We start from the raw sequence: 24,460 nt of genomic DNA, 5'->3' as shown, positions 1-24,460 counted from the left end.
TGGAGGAGAGAACAAACCAGTTCACAGTTGAAAAGGAAATTAGGAAAAGTCATTGAGATTGGACAGGACACAAATAGCAGAAATCATCAAATTGCATCATGAGGCAAGCAGAAACTTGGAATCTGGAAGGGAGACGGAAAAGAGGGAGGCGAAAGAACACACTGTGTTGAAAATTGTAAGCGTATATGAAAAGGATGATTGGCAAGTGGAGACAAGTAGAAAGAATTGGCCAGGATTGAGTTCAATGAAGAATGTTGGTGGGCGGCCAATGCTCCTCCACGAGAAGTAACAGGTATAAGTAAGTAAATTCTATCATGTAGTGAGTGTTATTTCATTTGACATATATTTATGAATAAACACTAATGAATAATATTGAGTAAATCTATGAATTGAACTACCAAAGTAGAACTATTAATTACATTTGAATTTTAAAGCTAAAACTTCTTCACTCATTTTGTTCAAAGAAGAGTTAAACAAATAACTCTGTATTAAAAGTTCATGTGATTTATGCGTAATAATTACCAGTTTTTAAATAAAAATAATCCTTTTAATCAATGTTTTTTTTTCAAGAAATTAACTGATTGATTTTATTGGGAAAAATAAGCGTTTTAATGTATGATACTTTGAAAATAAAAATAATAAGTATGAAATATGTAAAATTGTTGTTTGATATTTCTCGATTCTCAAATTAATTTATAGTCTTAAATGAAATCATAATTATTTAGGAAAATTGATTCGATAGAAGGAAAAGTCAAAATTTAATTAATTTACAGATTAGGAGTTTTTTTTCAACATAATTTCCGTTTTTTGTTTGAATGTGATGATTATTCAGTGTAGCGTTGGTTTTTTGTTTTCCAATGTGATATTTTATTCTGTATAACATACGACATTGTTGACAAGATCTATGCTCAGCATATGATTTGGTATAAATCTAAGTACTTTTTTATATATGTGATTTCATCCTAATTATTAATCAAAATGTGTGTACAATCAATATATAAATGAGTGCATTTCTGACTAGGATCGTGTTTTGGGGATTAATAAATCTTCAGTTATACCAGTCTTTGTATTCTTAATTTCGCATCGTGGGAATTGTAGAGGTCCCTCATTTCGAGTATAAGTGGTAGGCGATCCCGACATAACAATCAGCGACGACCAGATATAACAAGTAGCGTTCCAACCAGTCATTAAGGTATGAACATATCTATTTGTCAAAAAGGTATTTATACCAAGAATTTAAATTGTTCAAATTTCTTCTATTAATTTGTTTGTTCATTGTTCGACTGGATCACATTAATTAGTGTCCTTGATTCTCATAAGTTTAATAGAAATAATATTTACTTGAAAACATCATGTTAAATAGAGAACAAATGTCATTATTTCCACTATAGAAACCATTATGACATTTCACAGAAATCAGCAATAAAGTTGATATTACGTAGTTTACTTTTTCTCACACAATAAATGCTTTAGAATTCTTTCAGAAAAGCGGAAATATATAGAATTCCTTATTGTTTATGTAAATCTGCTGTAAATTTATGTTGAATAGTGTTTATTGAGATTTTTTTGTCAAATTTTACGTCACTCAGGGCTTTTTTTCTGTGGTTCTCGAAAACGTATTCAAATACTATGATTTTTGTTATAAACCCACTCTTTTAACTTGATATGTAAGACTTTGTAAAACTACTAAGCTGAAAGTTGTGGTGTGAATACAATAAGCTGGTTTGTTTTCCACTGTTCATCAGTGTTTTCATATTAAACGATCTTACTTTGATAAAAGTAATTACACTTCAGAGAGGTCAGTTCATACACTCAGTAACCTTAAATCTTTTTTATAAAACTAGATAAGTAGTGAATGAATGTTTTCTCTGAAAAACACATCTGTTATTATGGTTTTAACATGATGAATTGTAAAAATTTACAAAAACCTTACCAATTAATTGATAAATTGATGTAATTTTGTGGCATAAATTTGAAAAAAAGTCAAATAAACGCAATTGAAAATATCTATTGTATAAAATGAATTACCATATTTATCATAATAACAATAATTAACACAGTTTTATATGCAGAAACATAGAAGAATAAAGAAGAAGAGGAAGAAAAAAAAGAAGATGAAGAAGGGTAAGGATGCAAAGACAAAAATCGATTCATGAATTAATAAATAAAGAACATACAATTCTCTTATAACACGGTAAATGAAACAGATAAGAGAATATAGATAAACAAATAAATGTGTATATACAAACAAAGGATGGTAAATATAATTGATGGAAAAATCAAAACCGCAGTCGGAAAATGTACATGCGAATTTTTTCTTAAATTAAACCTACAAAAAGGTTGTTTGCATACATTTTAGTATAACAAGTCATTAGAACATAGGTATATATATATATATATATATATTAAAGGAAAAATGGTATTTCCAACTCTCCATTAGAAATATGAAAGGAAATTTATGTAATGGAAAATCAAAAAAGTAAAGACAGAGAATGTGAAATGAGAAGGGTAAAACAAAAGAAGTAAAAACGGGGACACAAAATATAGGGTGGTTACAAGGAGAGCGTGGAACAAGGGGAGAGTAAGAGTTGCTAAACCTTTTTGGAATAAATCAAATATTATCATTTTAATTATGCACTAATAATACTCATGATTACCATAATTAGTTATCTTAGCAGTTATAACAGCACTGTTAGTAGAACAGTCAATAAAACAATAAAACTATATACTTTATGAACTTGATTACTAATATGTTAGTCATAACGAGAAAAAATTAAGTTGAATTTTTAAGTAGCAAATAATAATAATAATAATTAAAAAATAAGTGGTTTTAATTCTGTTATTTGTTTTTTCTCACAGCAGCTCGAATGAATATACGAATAAATGTGTATAAAAGAAACATTTGTCCATAATTATGATAACGATTATCACTTGCCATGATCTGCACATTCTACCTGCCATAATTATGATAAACTCTTTCCAATGATATAACAAAATCAGTAGTTGTAGAAGTGGCAGCAGTAGTCTTGACTGTCTGTATATTTAAATAACTATCGTATTAAGAGAGGAGGAGTTGTAAGATATGGATTGGTGAAATTGAAATGAGATAAATAAAATGTAAATAAATAATTTGAAGTGATCAAATCGATGAATAGGTTGTTAATCCAATCGGAATAATGGTAGTTAAAAAGCATAACACCTCTCTTTTGCTCACTCCCTCTCTTTGTATAGATATCAGTTAGAAACATAAAAATAATAGGATTTTGTGTACAAAATAACCAAAGATTGTGGAAATTATAATCAGAAAAAAATTTATTATTATTATTATTATTATAACAATATCAATATTGAAGTATATACCGATAAGTTATCTGATTTATTAAAATAGATTATATATTACTGAAGTAGTGAATTCTTTTTTTACAAGGAATATAAAAACATAAAGTGAGGAAGAATGAATTACTTTTCGTTTATTCCATTTCAAATTACATTGTCATTGCGATTTCGACAAACTAAACAAAAAGAAAGAAAAAAAATTGAGATTCTTCATTGTAAATAATTCATTGAATTAATAATCAAGTATTAAATGGTCAATTTAGAAAAAAAAGGTGAATTGAAGAAAAAAAATTCACAAATGTAATACTGAACAAAACAATATACTGTTCATTGTATTGTTTATTTGAAAGTAGTCTGAAATCGTTAATTTATAATTCACTATAAACGAGTAGAAAATAGGTTTGATAGACATTTTTATTAAAATGTTGAATGTTTAGTCAACTGTAAATATATGTAACATATGTAACAGTAAAAAAATGACAAATGTCAATTAATAGTTTTATTACACGTGATGGTTAACAGTGAAACAAATTTTGCCAGTTAGTTATTAAGTTCCATTAGTAGTTTAAATCATAATCATGTACTTGTCTTAATTTCTTATTTAATGCAGCGTTACGTTGTGAAATGTTGCATCTTGATTATACTAATTGATTTTAGATCACAGTTTTTACAGATTTCTAACATCGTCATTTTATTAACCAGTACGTCTATTTAGAAGAGCTAGAAGAATGTTAATTAAACAAACACACTTCTATTGATCTGAGAAATTTTAAGTTTTTGTGAACCTGTCCATATATCAGTAGGGACTGAACATTTAAGTAGGTGTTACGCTTTTCATTTACACGTTTAATCACAAGTAATATTCACTGTCATAACTCACTTCCTACAAGATTACTTCAAAACTCATCAATATACCTTGTATGACGTAGATCAAAAATTTGAAAGTATAACTTTTAACTTTGAACAGTCACTCGCCTTACTTTATCAGGAGTAGTTTCTGAACAATACACTAGAACAAAGAGAAATGATAAAAGTTCAATGACTGAAAACAGTCATACAAATCATGTAGGCTATTAAAAGGCAAGCGAGTTTTCAGTATTAACGCCAACGTTTCACCATAAGTGGAAAAGTTTCTCAACTAAATGAAGTGTTCTTGGTTTTTATATTTCGAAGGTCAATATTTTATTTTACTTTCTAAAAACTACGAAGTTTATCCTCCTTGCTTCCTTATCATTACTACTAGCTACAAAACTAGTTACGTTTCTTCCACTTTATATAATTTGAAAAGTAGTATATTTATTAAACTGAAACCTTAGTTGCAATTTTTAATAATCAACACTCTAATCTCGTATATTTAAGTATAATTTGCGAAAATAGATGTAGTTACAGATTGATACCAGCTGCTGAAACATTTAAAACTAGGCACCATTGAACATATTGTTCGTCCCAATTAATGACTCATTATTCAGCATACGGTAAAGACTTTGTTCGATCAGGATTAAATTTGAAAAATATTCAAGTCTGATGGTTACCCAGTTTTCAAAAATTAAGTCATTTCATCAGATAACACGCCTACTTCTAAAACTACTTTATATTACACGTTATAGACAAACACTTTATTAAACTGAAATAATAAACATATCACATAAAGCACTTGTATATCATAACAGTATTTAATTTTCTTTATTTGATTCGCTCATTTTTGAAGATAGTTTATTGAAATTCTGTGATTTCAGGAACTCAATATATCGTGATTAGATGTTCGTGTAATGTACTTGTTTCATTGTACATCGAGATGTACATTGTCGAATATCTTGTATCTCTAAAAGTAAATTGATTTATGATAATTCTGGAGTTAATTATCAAAACAATGTATTCAATAAATAAAACAAAAACAAAAACAGGAAAACCTAAAAGCCTACTTGTTCCAAGGGTAGAACAGCTCGTCCACCATGATCAAAATTCTTAAAAATTGCTATAACCATATAATACAAATGAAAAAAGAAAATAAATTAATAAAAATATTCAACAAAACATAAAAATTATTTTCGTAAAAATATTATCGATCGAAATTAAAAATAATCATAAGAGACACTTATCAGTGACAATAATTTTACCCATATGTAATAGAATCAATAGGAACCTTAATCTTGACTAAAAACTTGATCGCTTGGAGTAATTTATCTTGATAAGAAAAAAAATTATCATGAAGAGAATTCTCTATGTTTTTCTCTCTCTTCATAGTTAAAGTGTCAATTAGATTGATAAGTGAATTCATTTCAGATTTAGAGAAAGAATAGAAACTATAAATTTGTAATAAAAATCTATTTTGTCCTACTGCATAATTTCTCAATCGAAAGTACTTGTTTCAAAATATATTATATAGATATAGATCAGAAAGTATATATCTGACATTATCAATTTATCAGTTGTAATTTAATAATTCTGAATGAAATGATTTATGTAATCGTCACTGACTTCAAGTAATTAAATGAAGCAATAACGACTTATACGTTAATATTACACAACTATCAAATCATTTTTTCCATGTATTCGATCGTAACTATTTCATCATCGATCATAAATTAGTTAAATAAACAGTATTAGTAAATATTATACTAATAATATGACTGAAGACTATTTTTATGAACCTTGACTTGGTTATTCAGTTAACTACATGTTTACGTACAAGTAAACTTGTTGTGAGTATCAAATCCACCGTAGTGTTTTATCATTCCTGAGGTAAAAATGTTTACGAGTCACTTTTTATTCCAACTTCAGTTTATTTTTTTATCTTCTAAAACGAATGAAATATCTATGTAAATCCGATTTCTTAACGGATAAATAAGTGAAGAGGCGGGTTAGCATTAATAATAATAATAATAACGGTAGTACTTACCAACTGCTTTTGTTATAAGTGACATAGCGCTGATGAAATGCGGATAATCAAGACGCCAATCTACATTAACAAATCGGTTCACAAGTTTAGAAAATAGTGTGTGTGGAAGAGTATAACCTAGTTGAGAGAACAAGCAACAATATAATAAATAATCAATATTTGCTATATCCCCCAAAATAATAAAATGCTTTTCAAATACACTGTTAAGAGTGAAGGATACGTCATTCTTGACAAGTGGTAGGTAAAATAGCTGGTTGAGAAAAAAATAAAAACCGCCAGGCCAAGATAAGACTTAAGTCAATGGAGTTGTTGGTTGTTCTTCAGAACCGTGTATGACGAATCAGACCTAACGATTGCAGTTAACGCAGGTACTGGAAATTATAGTTGAAGACATTACATGACAATTTTTAGTACTATAATAATCAGTTTTGTGTGCCTGTAATGACTTGCATCGAATAATAGAAATATGGAAACTGTTTACAGCAAACCAGATAAAATAAATGACTTAGTGATATCAGCAACTGGAAAATTTACATTGTCTTGACATTTTTTAGTTTATCAATGATACAAATAGACTTCACGACACGTTCAGAAATAAAATTGTTAAGTAATTAATAATGAACTGTTGTCAGGCTATAAAATTTTCCACTAAGCAATATGAGCAGTTAGGTAACACCAAAGTCGTTTATCCGAATTTTCTAAATGAGAACAATGATGACTTACAAAATCAGTTAAATAAAATGACTTATCTGTACAAACTGTTGACAATTATCAAACTAAAAAATACTAAATTTTCTTAAATGAACATACTCTCAATTGTACAAATAACTCAATTACTATTTGTCTCGTCATGAATTACTATCCGTATCATTACTAAAAATTGTACTGAAAAATATTAAAATCGTATAAAAAGCGTAATTTACCCGCTTGTTCAACAATAATTCGAAAGTCCAAACTCGTTACATGAGCAGTTCTCTGTGGATCAAAACTTGCAAACAGGCGAGACCATGATCGTAGAATATCCCAGACTCGTCGAAAATCTGATTCACACAAACGTCCTGTCCCATCACGATCAAGAAGGGCTACCAGAGATCGACAAGCATCTGTACTAACCTGATTAAATTTTTAACAAAATTTTAATAAATTATTGTCCAAGAACGCTTACATAAATACTGAGTAAATTCTGTAAACATTTCAAATCATGCACTATAAATAATGATAATCTTATTAAAATAGCAAATGAGTTTAACCCAACAATTAAAAATTGATAGGTAGACTTTTTAAACGTTTGAACAAAAATTACTATCAACAAATTACACATGTTTTCTATCTTACATGTAAAACAACAGAATAATACCGAACGAATGGTTTTATTATTCTCACTTAATGTCGATATCTAATGATGTTTGGGGCAACCTTAATCACTAAGTCTAGAATCTCAAATAAACAGAATCATCGAGTACCTTGTATCTTCAAATTACCGCCGGTTATTCTCAGTGTTGAGTTGTTGTAAATTGAATTTATATACATCTGAATTGCTAACAATTAAGAGATTCTTCTAATACAAAGTGGGATCTTTGTGAAGTGGAAAAACCGGATGACTAATGCACAACACTTAAACGATAGTCCTCCAAGCACTGGATGACAGAGAAGAAAAACATTGGAATAATGTAATATATAAGCCTTGAAAACAGTAGATAATCACATCAACAGTTAAGTGCCTTTCCTGACTTAAACATGAATAGTTTTCGCATTTCTCAAAGTAAAAGAGGATGCAAAATCTTCACACTGGTAAAGGAAGCACGATTCACTGATTTATTGGTAATATAGGAAACTCTGCCAATTACAATCAAAATGAAACTTATTCTCAAAACGTTCAGCAGTAATTTTCAAATCAATACTACTTAATTGGAAAGTTTCTAAGTCATATGGACATATGAAATGGAAGGTTATTACATACCATACTGTATGGTGCCCGATGATCATCTCGCAAAAGGCAATTAAGTATTGGTTCCAACTGAAACGCATCAACAGCCATCGATTCACCTGAAGCTTCATAAAATAATCGTCTAAGACGTGGCTGAAATAATTCATAGTTTGGATCAAGCTCTGGTCCAGTTGCAGCTAAACCACTAAGTTCTACGCGTTCCAAAGTGGATCTGAAAACAATAAAACAAATCGATGTTTTATGCTAGAAGATAATATAGTATATTAGATAATGTGTTAGATTTCAATGTTAACACGTTATCAATCATCATAGGTAATAACTAGTAAATATAAGTGGTGGCCTTTGACAATAAATATTAATCCCTACTGTTGTTCGAACTCTATCATTCAAATGCATAATATAATTATTAAGATAAGTAAATCAAAATTATATCACATTGTGATTTCTGTCTAACAACCGGAAACAGTTATTAGAAATTAAATTCCTTTTATGAATTTAATATAACGTATTCATTTTAGGTTACTGAAATGGCTTACGTGGTTTCGCTCATAGTTTAGCCGATAAATTAACTCTCGTGAATATATATAAGCGGCCTGCTTAAATATCTGGACTACATGTTCCTGCTATCTAGATATTTCAACAAGTTATCTGCCTTTTGTTTGTTTCAACAGATCATTATGTCAATTAACTGCGTAACCTATTCAGTTAGGAAAGAGCACAATCAGAGACATTGTGGTTGCTGGCAACATACAACGAAAAGAAAGTAAATTATTCAGATGTCGATTCCTGAACTGCCAACATCTAACTGGCGATCACTCAATATTTATCGTCAGGATCGATTGAGAAATAAGGAAAGGAAACTTGATGAAATACTTTGCGCTGAGAATTCTATATTGTACCAAAAATATAATATTTAATCAAGCTAATAATAATACAAATTTTCCGACTATATAAGTTCAAAGCTGTTAGTTAATTATCAGAGCTGATAGATTAAGGAAATAATTACTTCTGTCAATTATAGATTAATGTTTCATTTAGTATTCGACTTAAAGATAACTGGCTTCTTAAAAATCACATGAAAAATTTTTTGTTACAGACAAAGAGCTACTTACTCGCAAATTCTATCCGGATTGTCAAATAATAAACGTAATAAAAATTCACCTGGTTGATCAGCTGCATATGTACATGGAACAAGAAGATAATGACCTGGTGTTAATTTTAACCGTTTAACAACTTCTCTAGAATCGAAGAAAAAATCCACACTAGCTATATGATGATTAGTTTCAAAAAATCCACGTGGCATTGGTGGATTAGCACCAGCTGGAAGCTGATTATTATTGTAACAACAGAAAATAAAGATAAAGTCGATAGAAATAACAACCATTGAAGAGATTTATTCGACTTATTTTGTCATAATTAAAACGTACACAATGAAATTTAAGTTTCATATTCATGTATACTAGAATATAATACTTAGATAAAAATCAAGATCATAAATTATGAAATTTATTGCATCATACACTTTCCCATAAAGTAATGACTAGCAGCCAGTGCGTTTGTGGATTGAATTTCAATCTGTTAGCAGTCTCTTCTCAAATCAATCGCTACTTAAGTTGATATCAATATTCGTCAACTGACTGCATATAAATTTCTACTTTATCAAACCAAATAAATAGGTAAGATTTTGAAGTTTGCAAATACTGAACGTACAATAGCTACAACAGTACGCAAACTTCACAAAATTATGGTACAGTTAACCAGCAATGGCATCATCCATCTGATAGATTACGAAACTAATCACCTTCAATCTTAACTACCCAATGTACAGAAAATTTGAAACATTATCTTTTCAATGACAAATACGAGGACAATGTGTAGTATCATTCACTTTGTTATAACACCATAAAGAATTATCTAATGCAAAACAAACATCTCATCTTACCAAGATTGTGTACTTTACATGAATTTAGTTTATTTTTGGATATAAGATTAAAATATATAATATTAGTTAAACAGTTGGATTTAGTGCATAAATATAATTTAATCATAATTCTATATATGAACAATTTACAAATAATAAAATTATCAATTTGAATGAAATCATTAATTAGTTGGCGGAAATAGAATTTCTACAAAATTCTCGAAATAAACAAAGGATTGTTTCTCTACATTATTTTCTAAAATTTATAACAATGAAACAAATAAAGTAGTTTTGTACTATTGAATTTGCTGGTAAACTTATTATCTTACACGTTTTAGTATCTAGTTCAGTTTTCTTAAAACTTGTGTTGCAAGGAAATAAATTTCTGAGGTTGAATAACTTCAATACTGAATCTTCAGGAAATATAGTAGGTTCCATTGCAGAAATACTATAACTTCTAATAACATTATATATATAATACCAAACTTATTAGATGAAAATACATATACATTACAATGTCAACTTCATAGATTTCATATGCTCAAATCTAACAGGAAAAAGGCGTTACTAGATTTCTACAATATAGAGGTCATATAAATAAATTACTTTATTTTTAACGGAAGCAAGGTAATTCCTATGTTAGCTGATGAAGATCATATAAATAAATATATACAACATAAGGGTAGAGTTCATATGAAAAAAATTTGCTTTATAACGTACATACATAAAGGGAACACTGGTACTAATGGGGTAATTTTGCTGTTAATTCAATAATAATTGACTTATATTTTTATTATCTGTAGTTACATACGAATTCATATTGAAATCAAATCATTAACTGATCTCAATTGTATTTTGCCGCGGTTGAATACAAAAATTAAAAATCACGGCTTAGTGACTATAGAAACGAACTGAAACATTTTTCAATAAAGCGATTTAATCACAAAAGGTGGTAATAATAATCTTGTTTCTTTTGTCAATTTACTCATAATAGTTTGATACTTAGAATAAATGACAGAATGGATATGGTACTGTTTTATGCTATTCCCGTACTAGAAATTTCAAACAAATTACAGGTACTGAAAGATTCAACAGACACCAAGTTTCGAGATCAACAATTCGGATTCCCTGAGGATAAAATTGTGACATTACAAATCCCTATGCATCAAATTCCTTGACTATGAGGAGTTTTACAGTGAGGATAGAAGAAACTCATGGAACCTTCTTCAACGCTATGGAGTGAGTAGCTGAGAAAATCGCCAACATCATCTGAAATTCATACGACGGACTACATTACAAAGTGGTGTATGGAGGACAGCTGACAGATGCATTCCAAGTGAAGATCGGAGTCAGACACGTTCGCTTACTCTCTTCCTTTCTCTTTTGATAGTTGAGTGGATTATGAACTCCACATCCGAGGGGAAGCACGGAATAAAATGGACGGCTTACATGCAACTAAACGACTTGGACTTCACAGATGACCTGACCCTTCTGTCCCATACACACTAACAAATGCAGATGAAGACAATCAGGGTAGCAGCAGTCTCTGCATCAGTAGGACTCAACATACACAAGAGAAAAAGCAACATTCTCAAATACAACAAGGAGAACACCAATCCAATCACAATTGATGGAGAAAATCTGGAACAGGTGGAAACATTCATATACCAGGTCAGCACCATCGATGAAAGTGGAAGATCTAATACAATCGTGCAGATAGTTACTGGCTCATGCAACAGGTATGGTGTTTATACAATTACTTATAGAAATCATAAAAAAACTAATATGCGATCAGTCACATAACAAATAACTTTAAGTGTTACATAAGATCAAGAATAAAACTATACGTATAACGGTAACAATATGTCTTCTGACAGAAATTGAGGAATTTTCAGAAAAAAGAGCTGGTATAACCTTGTAGTCAACTAATTTTTATGCGACTCTACTATTTAGTTTTTCTGTAATTTAATATCTAGTGGTTTTGTCAAATCACAACTGTTCACATTCTATATAATAAGATTAATTAATGACTAGTGAAGTTGAAGCAAAACATAACTTATCTACGCAAGAACGAAATGCTTAGAATACTGGTTAAAATCTTTTTTTTTGAATCCTATGATTAGAGTTCTTACATTTGATTGCCAAGATTCCACTAATGACACAGAATCTTTGGTCGTTAAAACGATGTTTACTCTTTCTTTTTTAATCAAGCTCTCTTTGAAGGTTTTATCAATTTGTTTGTTTTCCAATATACATTACAGACAATATAATATCGATAGCTTTTATGATAATGTCAAGAACGAATGAAATGTTCTCAGTTCCTGCATATCTTGATGTTACCCAAGACTCATATAGCTCATGGAGTTGTTGGCAGTCGACATCTAAGTCAAGAGCACATTACCGAAATTCTACTATCACATATCACATCTAAATTTTATAATATTTAGTTAATCCAGTAATGTTTTGCCCCAGAAATTGTTAAAATGATAAATTGTTCTGTTTTATTAAATTACATAATTATTGGGAACGAAAAGGAGTAAGTTAATAACCTAATTTAATCAGTACTTTCATGTAATGCTGTTGAAACTTGTCCGAATGAATATTGATATAAATGACAAATGAATCTGAATATAAGTAAACAAACAATATCATTAGAGAAAAACTTATTAGTAATGCACTAAAAGTGCATTTGATACCATAACTTTACCAAAATTTGATTAGAAAAATAATTAGTTCAAAATAGAATTGATTATCCAAAGTATCATAACACGATTATTTATATATTTAGAATTTGTAGTCTTTCATGTAAACGAATGTTATTGAGTGAATTATTTTAAAACAAATTAGACTTAATTCATTGTCCACTTCATTTATTTATCATTCAACTGTTAATTTCGACTTATTCTATTATGAACTCAGTATATATGAATGTGCAAGATAAACTTTTCAAATCCTTTTAATGTTACAAAATAGTTGATAATAATCGACATATGCTCACTAGTGTCTGGCTTCAACATGTAAATCCTGGAGTTCTAGTGATAAGCAGTGACCAGTGAAGTTCAACCGGGTTAGTTGTGAGATACTAATTCACTTTTGGCAATGATGGATGTGTCGCTCAATTTTGTGGATTAGCTGGAGTTAGACATTGATGTTATTAATTAGTGATTTTGGATCTAAGGAGATACAGCATAAAATAGCTACTTCTTAGCAAGTGTAATCACCATGTATTTTGATTCGAATCTTATCTGCTTTAGTATTTCATTCCCAAGCAATCAATCTCTACTTAAATAATTCTTCAAGATCATTTTAAATCCATTTGGTTAAAAAATTAGTGAATTTATAAAATCTTAGATTATTAGCCGTATTCACTATCGGCCTTCTTAATCCATTGACCAAGCGCTTATCTATGTGGCATTACGGAATACTAATATTAATAATAATATTCTCACATGTTTATGGTGATTTTCTAAATAAACTATCTACGTATAACAAAGATTGAGTAAATACTATTTACTTCATTTATTGCAAAGAATTAAATAAATATATGTTCGCAAATGCAACATGAATAGCGGAAACTGCGCAAGTACATCATTGGTTGACAAGAGAAATTATATGCATAAATCTATGCACACATTAATAAACTCGTAAATCTGTGTATTGTGAGAAAAAAAACAATAAAGTAAGCTTCACAATCTTCAAGCTGATGAAAAACAACACAAACTGTGATTGTACATATAATACGTTATTTATGAAGAAGATAATTTATTATTAAGGGTTTAATTCTTTGCGTTGTCGGTGTTAAGAACTGTAAGGGACCAGTCTCCTTTGGCATATGAGCATCCTGAGAGGATTGCCTCGAGATTGCCACCAGTCGTAAATATTTTTCGAGTTGGACTGCAGTTTAAAACACTGGAGACAAAAATCATTTGTTCTTAACATATGACATTAATACTTTTAACGTAATGATAGTCCAGAGGGCCAGTATATGCAAACAAAATCTTTTTTCACAAGAAGCACTTATATATATTAGGAAACATCTATCAATAAACACAAGCAAGAAACAAAAGTGGAGTATTTTCAGTCTAGAATGATTAACCTTTCAAACAGATAACTAAATCTATAAGTTTGTTTATTCAACATTGGTGATACTAAAGTTCGTCAAAAAATGCTATAAGAATATCTCAAATGTCAGGTTGTATAGATACATAACTTAATGTTTGGAAAGATGAACATAAGTTAAATTTCACCCTAAGTGTTCAAGCAAAATTATATTAGTAATCGAAAAATGTATACAGCGTACCCGATATAAAACAAATCCAATAGATGCGAGTCGAGGAGCACGATGACGTAGACGACGACGATCAGCTTGCATTAAAGCAATTACGGTTGTAGCGAACCCATCAAGATCATTTGGATCAGGTGAATTAATTACCAGTCGAAATTGAGGATTCGCCCAGTGACTTGCACGGATGTATGGTCGACCTCCACATGACACACCTCGAAGCCATCGACCACGTAAGTGAACTGATGGGAAATTATGTAACGAATGATAAGCACTAGAGGATTTAGAAATTACTGGAGGTGGCTCTGTTAGATGACAAATATCCAAATAGTCAAAATTGGCAATAAAATCTTCAAGGGACATCCTGGAAAGTTGAAATGTACCGACACAAATAGACGGATAGTTATAAATTCAACACGAATAAAATTAAACTTATACGGTAGATAAACACTATAAATTTTGGTCCGCTTTAAGAAAATTTGTTTGGTGTAAAGGTAAATCTCACTGAAAAATAAATTAGTTCCGTTAAAATCTGAAGGTGATTAACAATTCTTTCACATTCACGAAACCTGAGTTATATTTTCACTACCAAGAGTAGTTGGTTAACGTTCGCTAACGATTTCAATATAGACAAGGAAATTATACATATATAATGCTAAAATATACCTTAAATCTAACTTGTAAAGTATTAAAATCGATTAAATTAAATTATGCAACTCAGTACGCTAAGAAAGTTATAATTACGAAGTATATTGATATATATATATAATATTTATCCGTTTTCAAAACTGAAAAAAAAGTAAATTATAAATTGCCGTTGGAATTAGTATGTAAAATGTCATCAAAACAATGTAATAGCAGGCTTTATTTTGCGCTTTAAAATATACAAATTAATCCAATTCAAAATAGAAAGCCAATCAAAAACAAATTATCATAAATTTATTACCAAAACTCTTCTTGAGCTTTCACCAAGCCAACTTTTAAACGGTCTTGTGGTGGAAGGCTAAGCCATTCTGTTGAACCCTCTGACCATGCACCTGTCCAGTCCACACGAACTGAAGGCCATAAATTTCTTAAGCGAACTAAACGGAGTAAACGACTTCCTGATGCATCCGTCAATCGAAGCTTTCGACAATCTGTTAAACCAAACGCTTGACCAGGTACAAATCCTACCGGTATTACAAAACCTGGACCAGGTACTCCTTTAGTCTGATTCCAATTAAAATAAGTTAATAAACAAGGCAAATATTTAATTACTGAAAAAAACGCCAGTGGAAATTTTTTAAGAAGCATGACACAACAAGCAAAATTATCTTCGATATAAAGGTCTTATTGATAAGAAAACCTGTGGAGATAAGCTGTATATAATAACAACCCAATATACATCCAGGACATTAGCAGTTAATCAAATTTACAGTTATATCATGAACTGACATGATAAGTTGATTCAAGACCTATTATGAGCATTACAGACATCGTAATCTTATTTGTTATGTTGTATGTATCCACACACAGTTAATTCTGACCTTTCATACTTGTAACCATGTTATGTGTGTTTATCTATGTCCGCTTGTCTATATTATCTTTGTCTATTTGAGCCATATGGGCTGGCACAAAATTAAATAAACGATTTGACGCCAGATATATCCAGATTTGCATGGTTGACGGTTATTATGTGGATGCGTGAAATATATTCTACCTATATTTATAATTTAACTTGCAAATACCACCTATACACAATATGGCTAGTCGGAGTTATTATATACGAAATTAAAAATAGAGTATATTTTATCTTCATCAATTAGAGACAGAAAATATGCAAAGGGGTTGTACAGTAAAATATAACCGATCGATCTTCAGATTTTTTGAAACTTCAAACCAATAAACAGGTAGTACACAGTTGTGAAAATCCAATACTGGACGCAGTAATTGTTCATCAATCGCTAGCTCTTCAGATGGTGTACATCCGTAGTGAAACTATCTTAGGATATCTAAATTAACTATGACTTGGCTTTTGTGAAATTTAATTAACAGTAAAGTAACAAGACATTAACCATTAGTACAACTAACAGTTGACGATTTAAAGTGAAAAGAGTAGAACAAAATTGGAAAACACATGATTATATTTCTTCTATTCACAGCAGTTAGGGAAATATTAAATAAAATCCAGTAAAACTTTAGCCAGATATTTATAAAGATTTGTTTGTTTTTAATTAGTTTGACTAAAATAAGATAAGAAATTATTAAAAATTCTTAGAAAAGAAAGAACTTGTAACAATACTAAATGCTAAACGTCAAAGAGATCATTTGTAGACCAATGAACATCGTTTCATGCAACGACCACAACATAGTATTCAGCCATGGGGTTCAAATAAGTTAGTTCATATTTTACTATTTGGATCGATTCAAATAGTTAATAAAGCTAATCGATTACATCTTTTAACTTAATCTTTTTCAAAATAAGTCAGTGAATGTTACCAGAGCATTATTTAATAAGATAGTTGTAAAGGCTTGCATAATCTGAATAAAAATGTTCATGACATACGATCTAAGATTATTTTATTTTGAATGGCTCTTTAACTAAGGAAGGTTCAAGATAAATACTAACTCAAAAACTTCCTTTATTATTGTTTATGCAACTCTTTAAATTTATCTACAACTGTTTCGCTAACAAAGTAAACTAGGTTCATTCAAGCACTTTTCTGTGATATTAAATAACGAATTATTAAATGTACGGCTGTGATCAAATTCATACTGAAAGATTTAACGAGATGATCGTTTTGCAATTTCATACTGAATCAAGTGGAAAATATCCCATATTAAGTAGTTCATCTAATCAGACTAACAACTGTGACTAACATTTGTCTATTTAAACAACTAACACTTTAGACATTTCTTGGTTGACAATAAACATAAGATTCAAAAGCCTTTATTTACTAGTCTTGTCATCGTTTTTATCATCAATATTTAAGAGCATTAATCGCTTGTTCCCAACGGTCGGTCCCTTAGTAATAACATATACCACGATGCTTAATATTTAGTATTCATAGGATGTTATGGACGTTTACTATAGAGTAATACTTAGTTAAATGACTTGATGTTTTAGTGTACTTTTTTATTGTTAAGTAGTTATAAGCCAACGATTGAAAATACTAGGTCTAGTTTTCTTATTGTCTAACACTAGTCAGCTATACAGAATTTTAAAAATGACGGACTCTATGCACCACGAAGATTAGAATTCTTATCATTCGTTAATGCAATTAGAGATGTTACGACTGTGTTTTTTGGATTAATTAACGTATCCTACTCACATCTACGTTCAGCATACTTTATTAGGTTCAATGTATTGTTTATCTAAATATCTAAAAATAAGTTACTATTTTTGCTTAATTGAAATTAAATCTCTATTGTGAAATTATTATAAACAAAAGTTTGTCGTTGCAAAATGTAGTTTTTCAAAGTGAAAAACTTTGATTTAAATTCATTTCAAATTTTATTGAATATACATTTACAATCATCAATTCACTAGCTAAAATACAATTGCACCTTATATTTCTCTTTACGTATTAATTTCTTTTGTTAACAGAGCCTAAAATATATGTGTGTTAGAGGGAATGAACAAGTTAAAATTCACGGTTCATTCCAACATTTCTTATAACCGATCATGTTTTTGTAGCCGAGTTAGTCGAGTATTACTCAGCAAAAATGTTATCCTGTGTTAAAATAAAACATGAACCAATGTAGGTGTTTTCACATCATTTGGTGATATATTTCTGAAAATCAACTTATTATAATCAATATTTCTACAGCCAATCAAAGATCACAAACCGAAATCAAATCTCTGAGATCACTAGAGATTTACTAAAACAACACAAAACCTGCGGCTAATTGACGAAAGTGAGTAAATCAATCCTAGCGTTCATAACCCACATTGGTAACGTATGAGAGAAAGAAGTAAAAATAAAGAGATTAATTAAAATATTAAATTCCACTACGTGGTTATCTAACGAAATGCTGAAGTTATAACTACAAGAAAGCACGAAAATTAACAAACCTTTATGCGAGCTGTAATCAAGCTTCGACGATCAAACGATTTTATTAATATATCGTCTAAGTCGGATGGAGGTTGAAGTCCGTGGTCTTCTGCCCCTGGAAGTGTATATGATTCTGTTAAACCACCAGTCAGATCATCCATTGCATCTCCGACAAGTCCAACATTCAAAGCTTCATATGACCCATTTAGTCTGAAATTGTTTGAAATTTTTCCAAAATAAATTTCGACGGTAAAAAGTGACGTCAACTGAAAGTTAATCAGCTAAGTTGAATAAAACAACTCAAGATTTAAAACGAGTCACTGAAACTAGATATTTAAACATTCCACGGCTCTAGTTCTATCGTTTCCCTGCTTGTTAGGAGCGTTAGCCTTATGGCTTTCAGAGACTCACGACTTTCGCCACGAGGCATAGTAACTCTTCACTATGAATGCCCTTCTCCCTCCACATTCAACCAGTTCTTTATAGTTGGGGGTCCCATCTTACGGGTTGAGGTTGTTAAACCTTCCCCAAACCCTCCTCTTCTACCTGAGCATGGGACCGGCAGTAACCCTAGAGAAGCTCCAGGCAGAGTCACTGACAAATAGACAAATGTTTAAGTTGGGACTTTATGGATACTTATTGACTAAAGTTTCAAGATGTACTAGTTACGACATAATTGAACCCAGTATATACATCCAAGACAAACACTACTCAAGCAGTAATGATTCGTAATTGAAAGCCCCCATTTATATAACTTTCAATATGATCTATTTTTCAATTCAGGTTATTTAATATGTTGTCATTCACCATGTTGATTTTCTAAGCTTAATAAGCGACAAAATGATTAAAGTAAAACAAAAATTGTTTCAAAATCTCAAAATTTACTTTAACTCTTGAATTAGTGTACAGAGATTGAAACTGATCTCTCTAAATAGTATTATATTAAAGAACCATAAATAAAAATTCTACCAACAACCGTGTGTTGTCTATTTTCATGTATATTTTCAACCATTCTGTAATATAGCACAATCAACTAGAAAAGAAAAGTAACTAGAAATTGCTTGTTAGTAACTTCATTATTTTGCAAGTACTACCTTGTATTACTTTAGAATAACTCTCTTCGTTACAAACTGTAGGAATTAATTTTTCGCAAGAATTATAAATAAACAACGCCATTAACCTAGTAATTTGCATCTGTGATCATGAGGCACCTTAGCATTTCATAATAGTATATAAATAGTTCTAAATGAAGCAGTGGATAATCAAATTTATCAGAATTTTGTTATGATATTCAAAAATACTCATACAATGAATGAATTACTTAACAGAAATATTTAACTAACTTTGCGTAAGCTTTTTCCAATAACGTTGGCCAAAATTCTGTTAAACGTCCAGAATGTACAAACAACGGTTGACCACCAGATTTAACTGGAAGACGATCATCAATATAAACTTCTTCCCAACGCCCAAAACGCCAGAATCGAAAGGCAAATATGCCAGCATACCATTCTACTCGAAATGACTGTCCAGTAGGAATAGTACGACTAAGAAGACTCGGTTGGCCGGCTATAGCAGCCAATGCAGCAACTACCCAACAATCTCCTACAAATTTAAAACAAAAACTGATTGGTATCATTAATTGTATGACTCACTTGGTGAAACAGACTAAACAGCCGGCTACATAAGTATGGGTATATGCTGTTTATCAAAAAAATATACCGGCAGAGACAAATATCTAGAAAAAAGACTGTTTTTAATTACATTGAGTGCTTGAAGTGAAAATGGGGACTTAGAACAAAATCCATTATATTTGTAAACCAGAATTTCTATTTAGTATTAGATATAGTGAAATATTTATCAAAACTGTAGGAAACGTTCAGCTACTAACATATTCAGAGTCACGAGGGTTATTTGGTAATTATATATATGTCCAAGACCCTCGTATTACTTACATAGTTTCCTGTGAATTGGCTCATGAACGTTATCGCCAATAAACTTTCTCCATGATTTGTTGTATTCACTGATACTTATAGAATGATTAAAGTTATTCGCACACTCTTATTTGGTAAAGATCAATAACTTTAAAGTGTGTTTGCGAAACGAAGTCTAATTTAAATCAAAAATGAAAATCAAACCCTAAGTTAATTACAGTATAACTATTACCTCTAATCAACTGTTTCTGTTTGGTTGCTGCTAATTATTTGACTCCTTACAGTAACAAACACACTTTTGCGATTACTATTGTCATGCATTCGTTGCTAATACTACTGGACTTTTTTTCGTATTTTACTGAATAAATTTTTATTAGTTTAAACGTGTTTCCTGGTATTCAGATAATCATTCGTAATTTCATCCGCATTCAAATCCTTTTCCATACGGACGGCGTACTTGAATATCTGGGCTATCTGTTCCTGCCATCTAGATACTTCAACAAGCTATATGCTTCCTTGTTTTTTTTAACAGATCATTATGTCAAATAATTGCATAACCTGTTCGTGTGTGTTTGTGAAAAGTTTACGACAACAATTTACAATCGGAGACATTGTGATGGCTGGCGATGTGCATTGAAAAGAATGAGTGTTATTCAGATGTCGACCTCTAAAATGCTAATATCCAACTGGCGATCGCTCAATGTTTAACGTCAATATCAATCAAGAAATAAGAAACGGAAACTCGCTGAAATACTTTGTGCTGAGGATTCTATATTGTACCAAAAACATAATACTGAATAAAACTAATAATAATGACTAATGTAATATTGAATATCGTGTACTTCTATATTAAGTATTCGAAAATTAATAATTCTACAAGTAGACGACTAACCTAATTCTCCCTGTCTCAGTTCGCCGAGTTTGATTCCACCTTCACCAATGAATTCTGGTGTTGATATCTTTCTTGGGGTTATACCCATGGAACCACCTCCGCTGTTCGCAGCAACTATTTCACTTGGACGCATCCAGACAATTTGACATGGTGGTCTTTGACTGTAATAAAGACTTGAGTCATCAGCTGGAAAAGCAGAATCGCAAAACAAATGGCCTGATTGGAGAAGATCTTGACGAATTTTTTCAAATGAACTTGAAGGTCCACCGACTGGGCTAAAAACTGTACTTGGTCTGTTAACCATAGGGCTAGGACTTGCTCCTATATAAATTATACGAGGAAATATTAAGCGATATCTTACAAATAATCGAGTAAAAATTATTAATACAAAAAAATGTTAATTAATTCTCAAGTAACGACATTCAAATCAGTATCTCGTAAAAAGTGGTGAAAGATTTAAAATATTTGAGCATGAAAGTCACAATCTTTTCTGCCTCCCTCATGTTCCGAAAATATGCCCAAATTAAGTTTAATTCATTGAGTTTATGAAATTATAAAGTAGAATTTTTTATACAAACAGGTTATCATTTATTGTTCTTACAGTTAGAGTATTGAATGGAATGAATTAAGGCAATTATACAGTTCATCAACGAAACAGTAACACTCATCACATGCTATACCAGAAAACTATCATAAATTCTCAAGGTGAACTGCTCGCACTTATTATTGTGATATTTTAGCTTTTTTAAAGTTACATTTACAAAGTTGTACAATAAGTTTAAACAAAATGTGACAACAAAGTTATATTAAATTATGACCTCAAGACTTGTAAAACAGATTACGAACTTTGTCGAGTAGTATATAATCGTCTAAAAATCAGTGATGTCGATGCAACCAAATCATCTTATTATGAATCGCATTTACAACCACAGTTGATACTAAAAACGTATCTGATTAAAGTACATTCCATGTCTAAATAAATCAACTGCATACTAACATTTTTCAACCAGAGTAACATATTTGGCGTATATATAGAACTTTTGAAAAATCAATTCTGAAATGTTTCATCTATAATGATAAATTTGAAACATAGGACCGACTGATAGTTTTACACCTTACGCAAATGTTTTCAATTTTGAAACGGTTTGCGCTACTGGCTGACTTTAATCAATAGACGAAGGAAACATTTATGCATTGTCATGACAGAATTTACTTTACATTTCATGTGCAATCAAGTTAGCAATTTCACTAAATAAATTTATCCAAACTAAAGTATCTTACTCATAACGCTTTAACTGTTGTATCATCGGTTCCTTGTAAAATCTTGCATGATTAAATGCGGTTTAAAAAATCATAACTTTCGGCAAAACTATTGGCGATATTCTCTGAGATAACAGCATTTACTCTAACAAACTTAATTAACAATGTAACCTTTAAACTATAATTCACTCTACTCTTTCGTGGTTTGAATACATAGACGTTTAATATAAAGGAGTATATGCATCTTTCATCACATTATTTTAATTATCTATTTCCGAATGTATTACTAACTGTTCTTACTACTTAGAAGCAAATTGAGTTGTTAGTATTGAGTCAAATAGCCAGAAGTTAGTCTTACTTCTCGATTTGTACGGATTAGAATAGTGACAAACGAAAGCATAGCAGAGTAAAGAATTCACTACATGTGGTGAGCACAGGCTAAGCAGGATCCAATTTGAGTGAATCTTATTTTTTTTATTGAGTAATCTAAAATATGTGAATACCTTACTGCAGTCAATGTTTTGTAAGAAGAAAGTAACTCTTTTCTGACTTTTATGGTGTAACGATAGACAAGAAGCTAGGACGCTTTCTGACAAAATATGTTTCCGTAACAATATGCTTTAATAACGTTTTTTTTATTTTTCTCATCAGATGTGAATAACATATGATTTTATATTATAAAGCAAAACTCACAAACCTTCCTTTCTACAAATTTTAGATTGTGTTATACATTATCTTCTTTTAAAACGACCGAGTTCTTTCCTAAAACGCTATTGCTAAAGATGATTTTTATTTTCGAACATTTTCCGAATAGCTTATTTTACTCCAAGTAAATTATTGATTATATGTGACCTAAGATGAAAGCCGGCTCTTGAATATATAGTTAGCCGAACTTCGTGATTATTACTTCATGTCGGAGGGCTGATGTCGGTTGAAGAAAAGATATAGTTTTTTGTGTCGGTTCATTTAAAAATAGTTGAGCTAAGCATTGTAGTTGTGAATCAATTTTGTAATGAATATATGACCTCAACCTACCAACTTCTAGTTTCAATTATTAGGTTGTCTTAGTCTGACTCCTTTATTACTGCAGACTGTCATCAATCGTTTTAAATACTTAATATACGCTTGTTTTACATACTACCAGAGTGATCAGGCTGCTTGTTCTCCTATTCTTTACCATTTTAGGTTCTAGCACACGTTGCTTTCTACGCACGCAGCTTCAGGCTAGACAGTCAGTCAGTTACAACGTAAATGGATGGAACGCTAAAACATACGATCCAATATCATTAGCGCTGGTATATAAAGTAAATGTTGGCAAAATGAGAATTAAACAGCCCGAAATATTTTATCAATACATAGTACAATCCTAAACACTGCAAATCTAAAGGACTAGTGACTGAGTTTACTCCAAGGCCTATTGAAACTAAGCTAGTTATCTCTACTTCCAAACAGATATTTCTATGACATCAAAACTAAAAATTGTTTTGGTTGTCTGCATAAACTTAGTTTAAAAATGTATAGAGATAATAAGTAGCTGTATAAGTAAAAATACTTTTTTATATACAACGGCGTATACGTGAAAACGCTCGAATTGGTGAAAAATAAGATAGCGGGATTGTGCTACAAAAGTTGCTGAAGTAGTTTACAAATTAATCTTAGTTGGATCTAGGTTCACTAGAAAACTCAAAGTGTCATCTCACTTACTGCAATAATTATTTTCAGTAGCTTTCGGGCTCAAAGGGCCTCTTTCAGAATCAAACAACATCGCTCTTGTGTTGTGTCTTGCTGTTTTCATGTCATTGACATACTTTTGAGGTGTGTCTGGGGGATATCCAGTCTTATCCCTTAATTTATATTGCGAAGAAGAATTATGGCCATATCCGAATGAGTTTCCACATAAATTTAGGTTTTCCAACTTATTTTCCAAAGAACAATTTAAAGGCAAATTGGATTGCAT

At 30.6% G+C, this 24,460-nt stretch overlaps 1 protein-coding gene across 1 annotated transcript; it reads right to left on the bottom strand.

Annotated features, from left to right (window-relative positions):
• Positions 1-733: 733 nt before the first annotated feature.
• Positions 734-24,460, bottom strand: CAPN9_1 (Calpain-9; the record flags this gene model as incomplete). The annotated part of the gene is made up of 12 exons (XM_012936530.2): positions 734-3,512; positions 5,259-5,311; positions 6,236-6,352; positions 7,159-7,348; positions 8,196-8,394; positions 9,296-9,510; positions 14,405-14,750; positions 15,333-15,595; positions 18,441-18,630; positions 19,764-20,022; positions 21,244-21,564; positions 24,208-24,460. The coding sequence occupies 12 exons, from the start codon at positions 24,458-24,460 to the stop codon at positions 3,486-3,488; spliced, it is 2,433 nt and encodes an 810-aa protein (XP_012791984.1). The 3' UTR covers positions 734-3,485.

Source organism: Schistosoma haematobium, chromosome 1, assembly GCF_000699445.3.
Source record: "Schistosoma haematobium chromosome 1, whole genome shotgun sequence".
NCBI lineage: Eukaryota > Metazoa > Platyhelminthes > Trematoda > Strigeidida > Schistosomatidae > Schistosoma > Schistosoma haematobium.
This window is presented reverse-complemented; position numbering and strand designations above follow the sequence as displayed.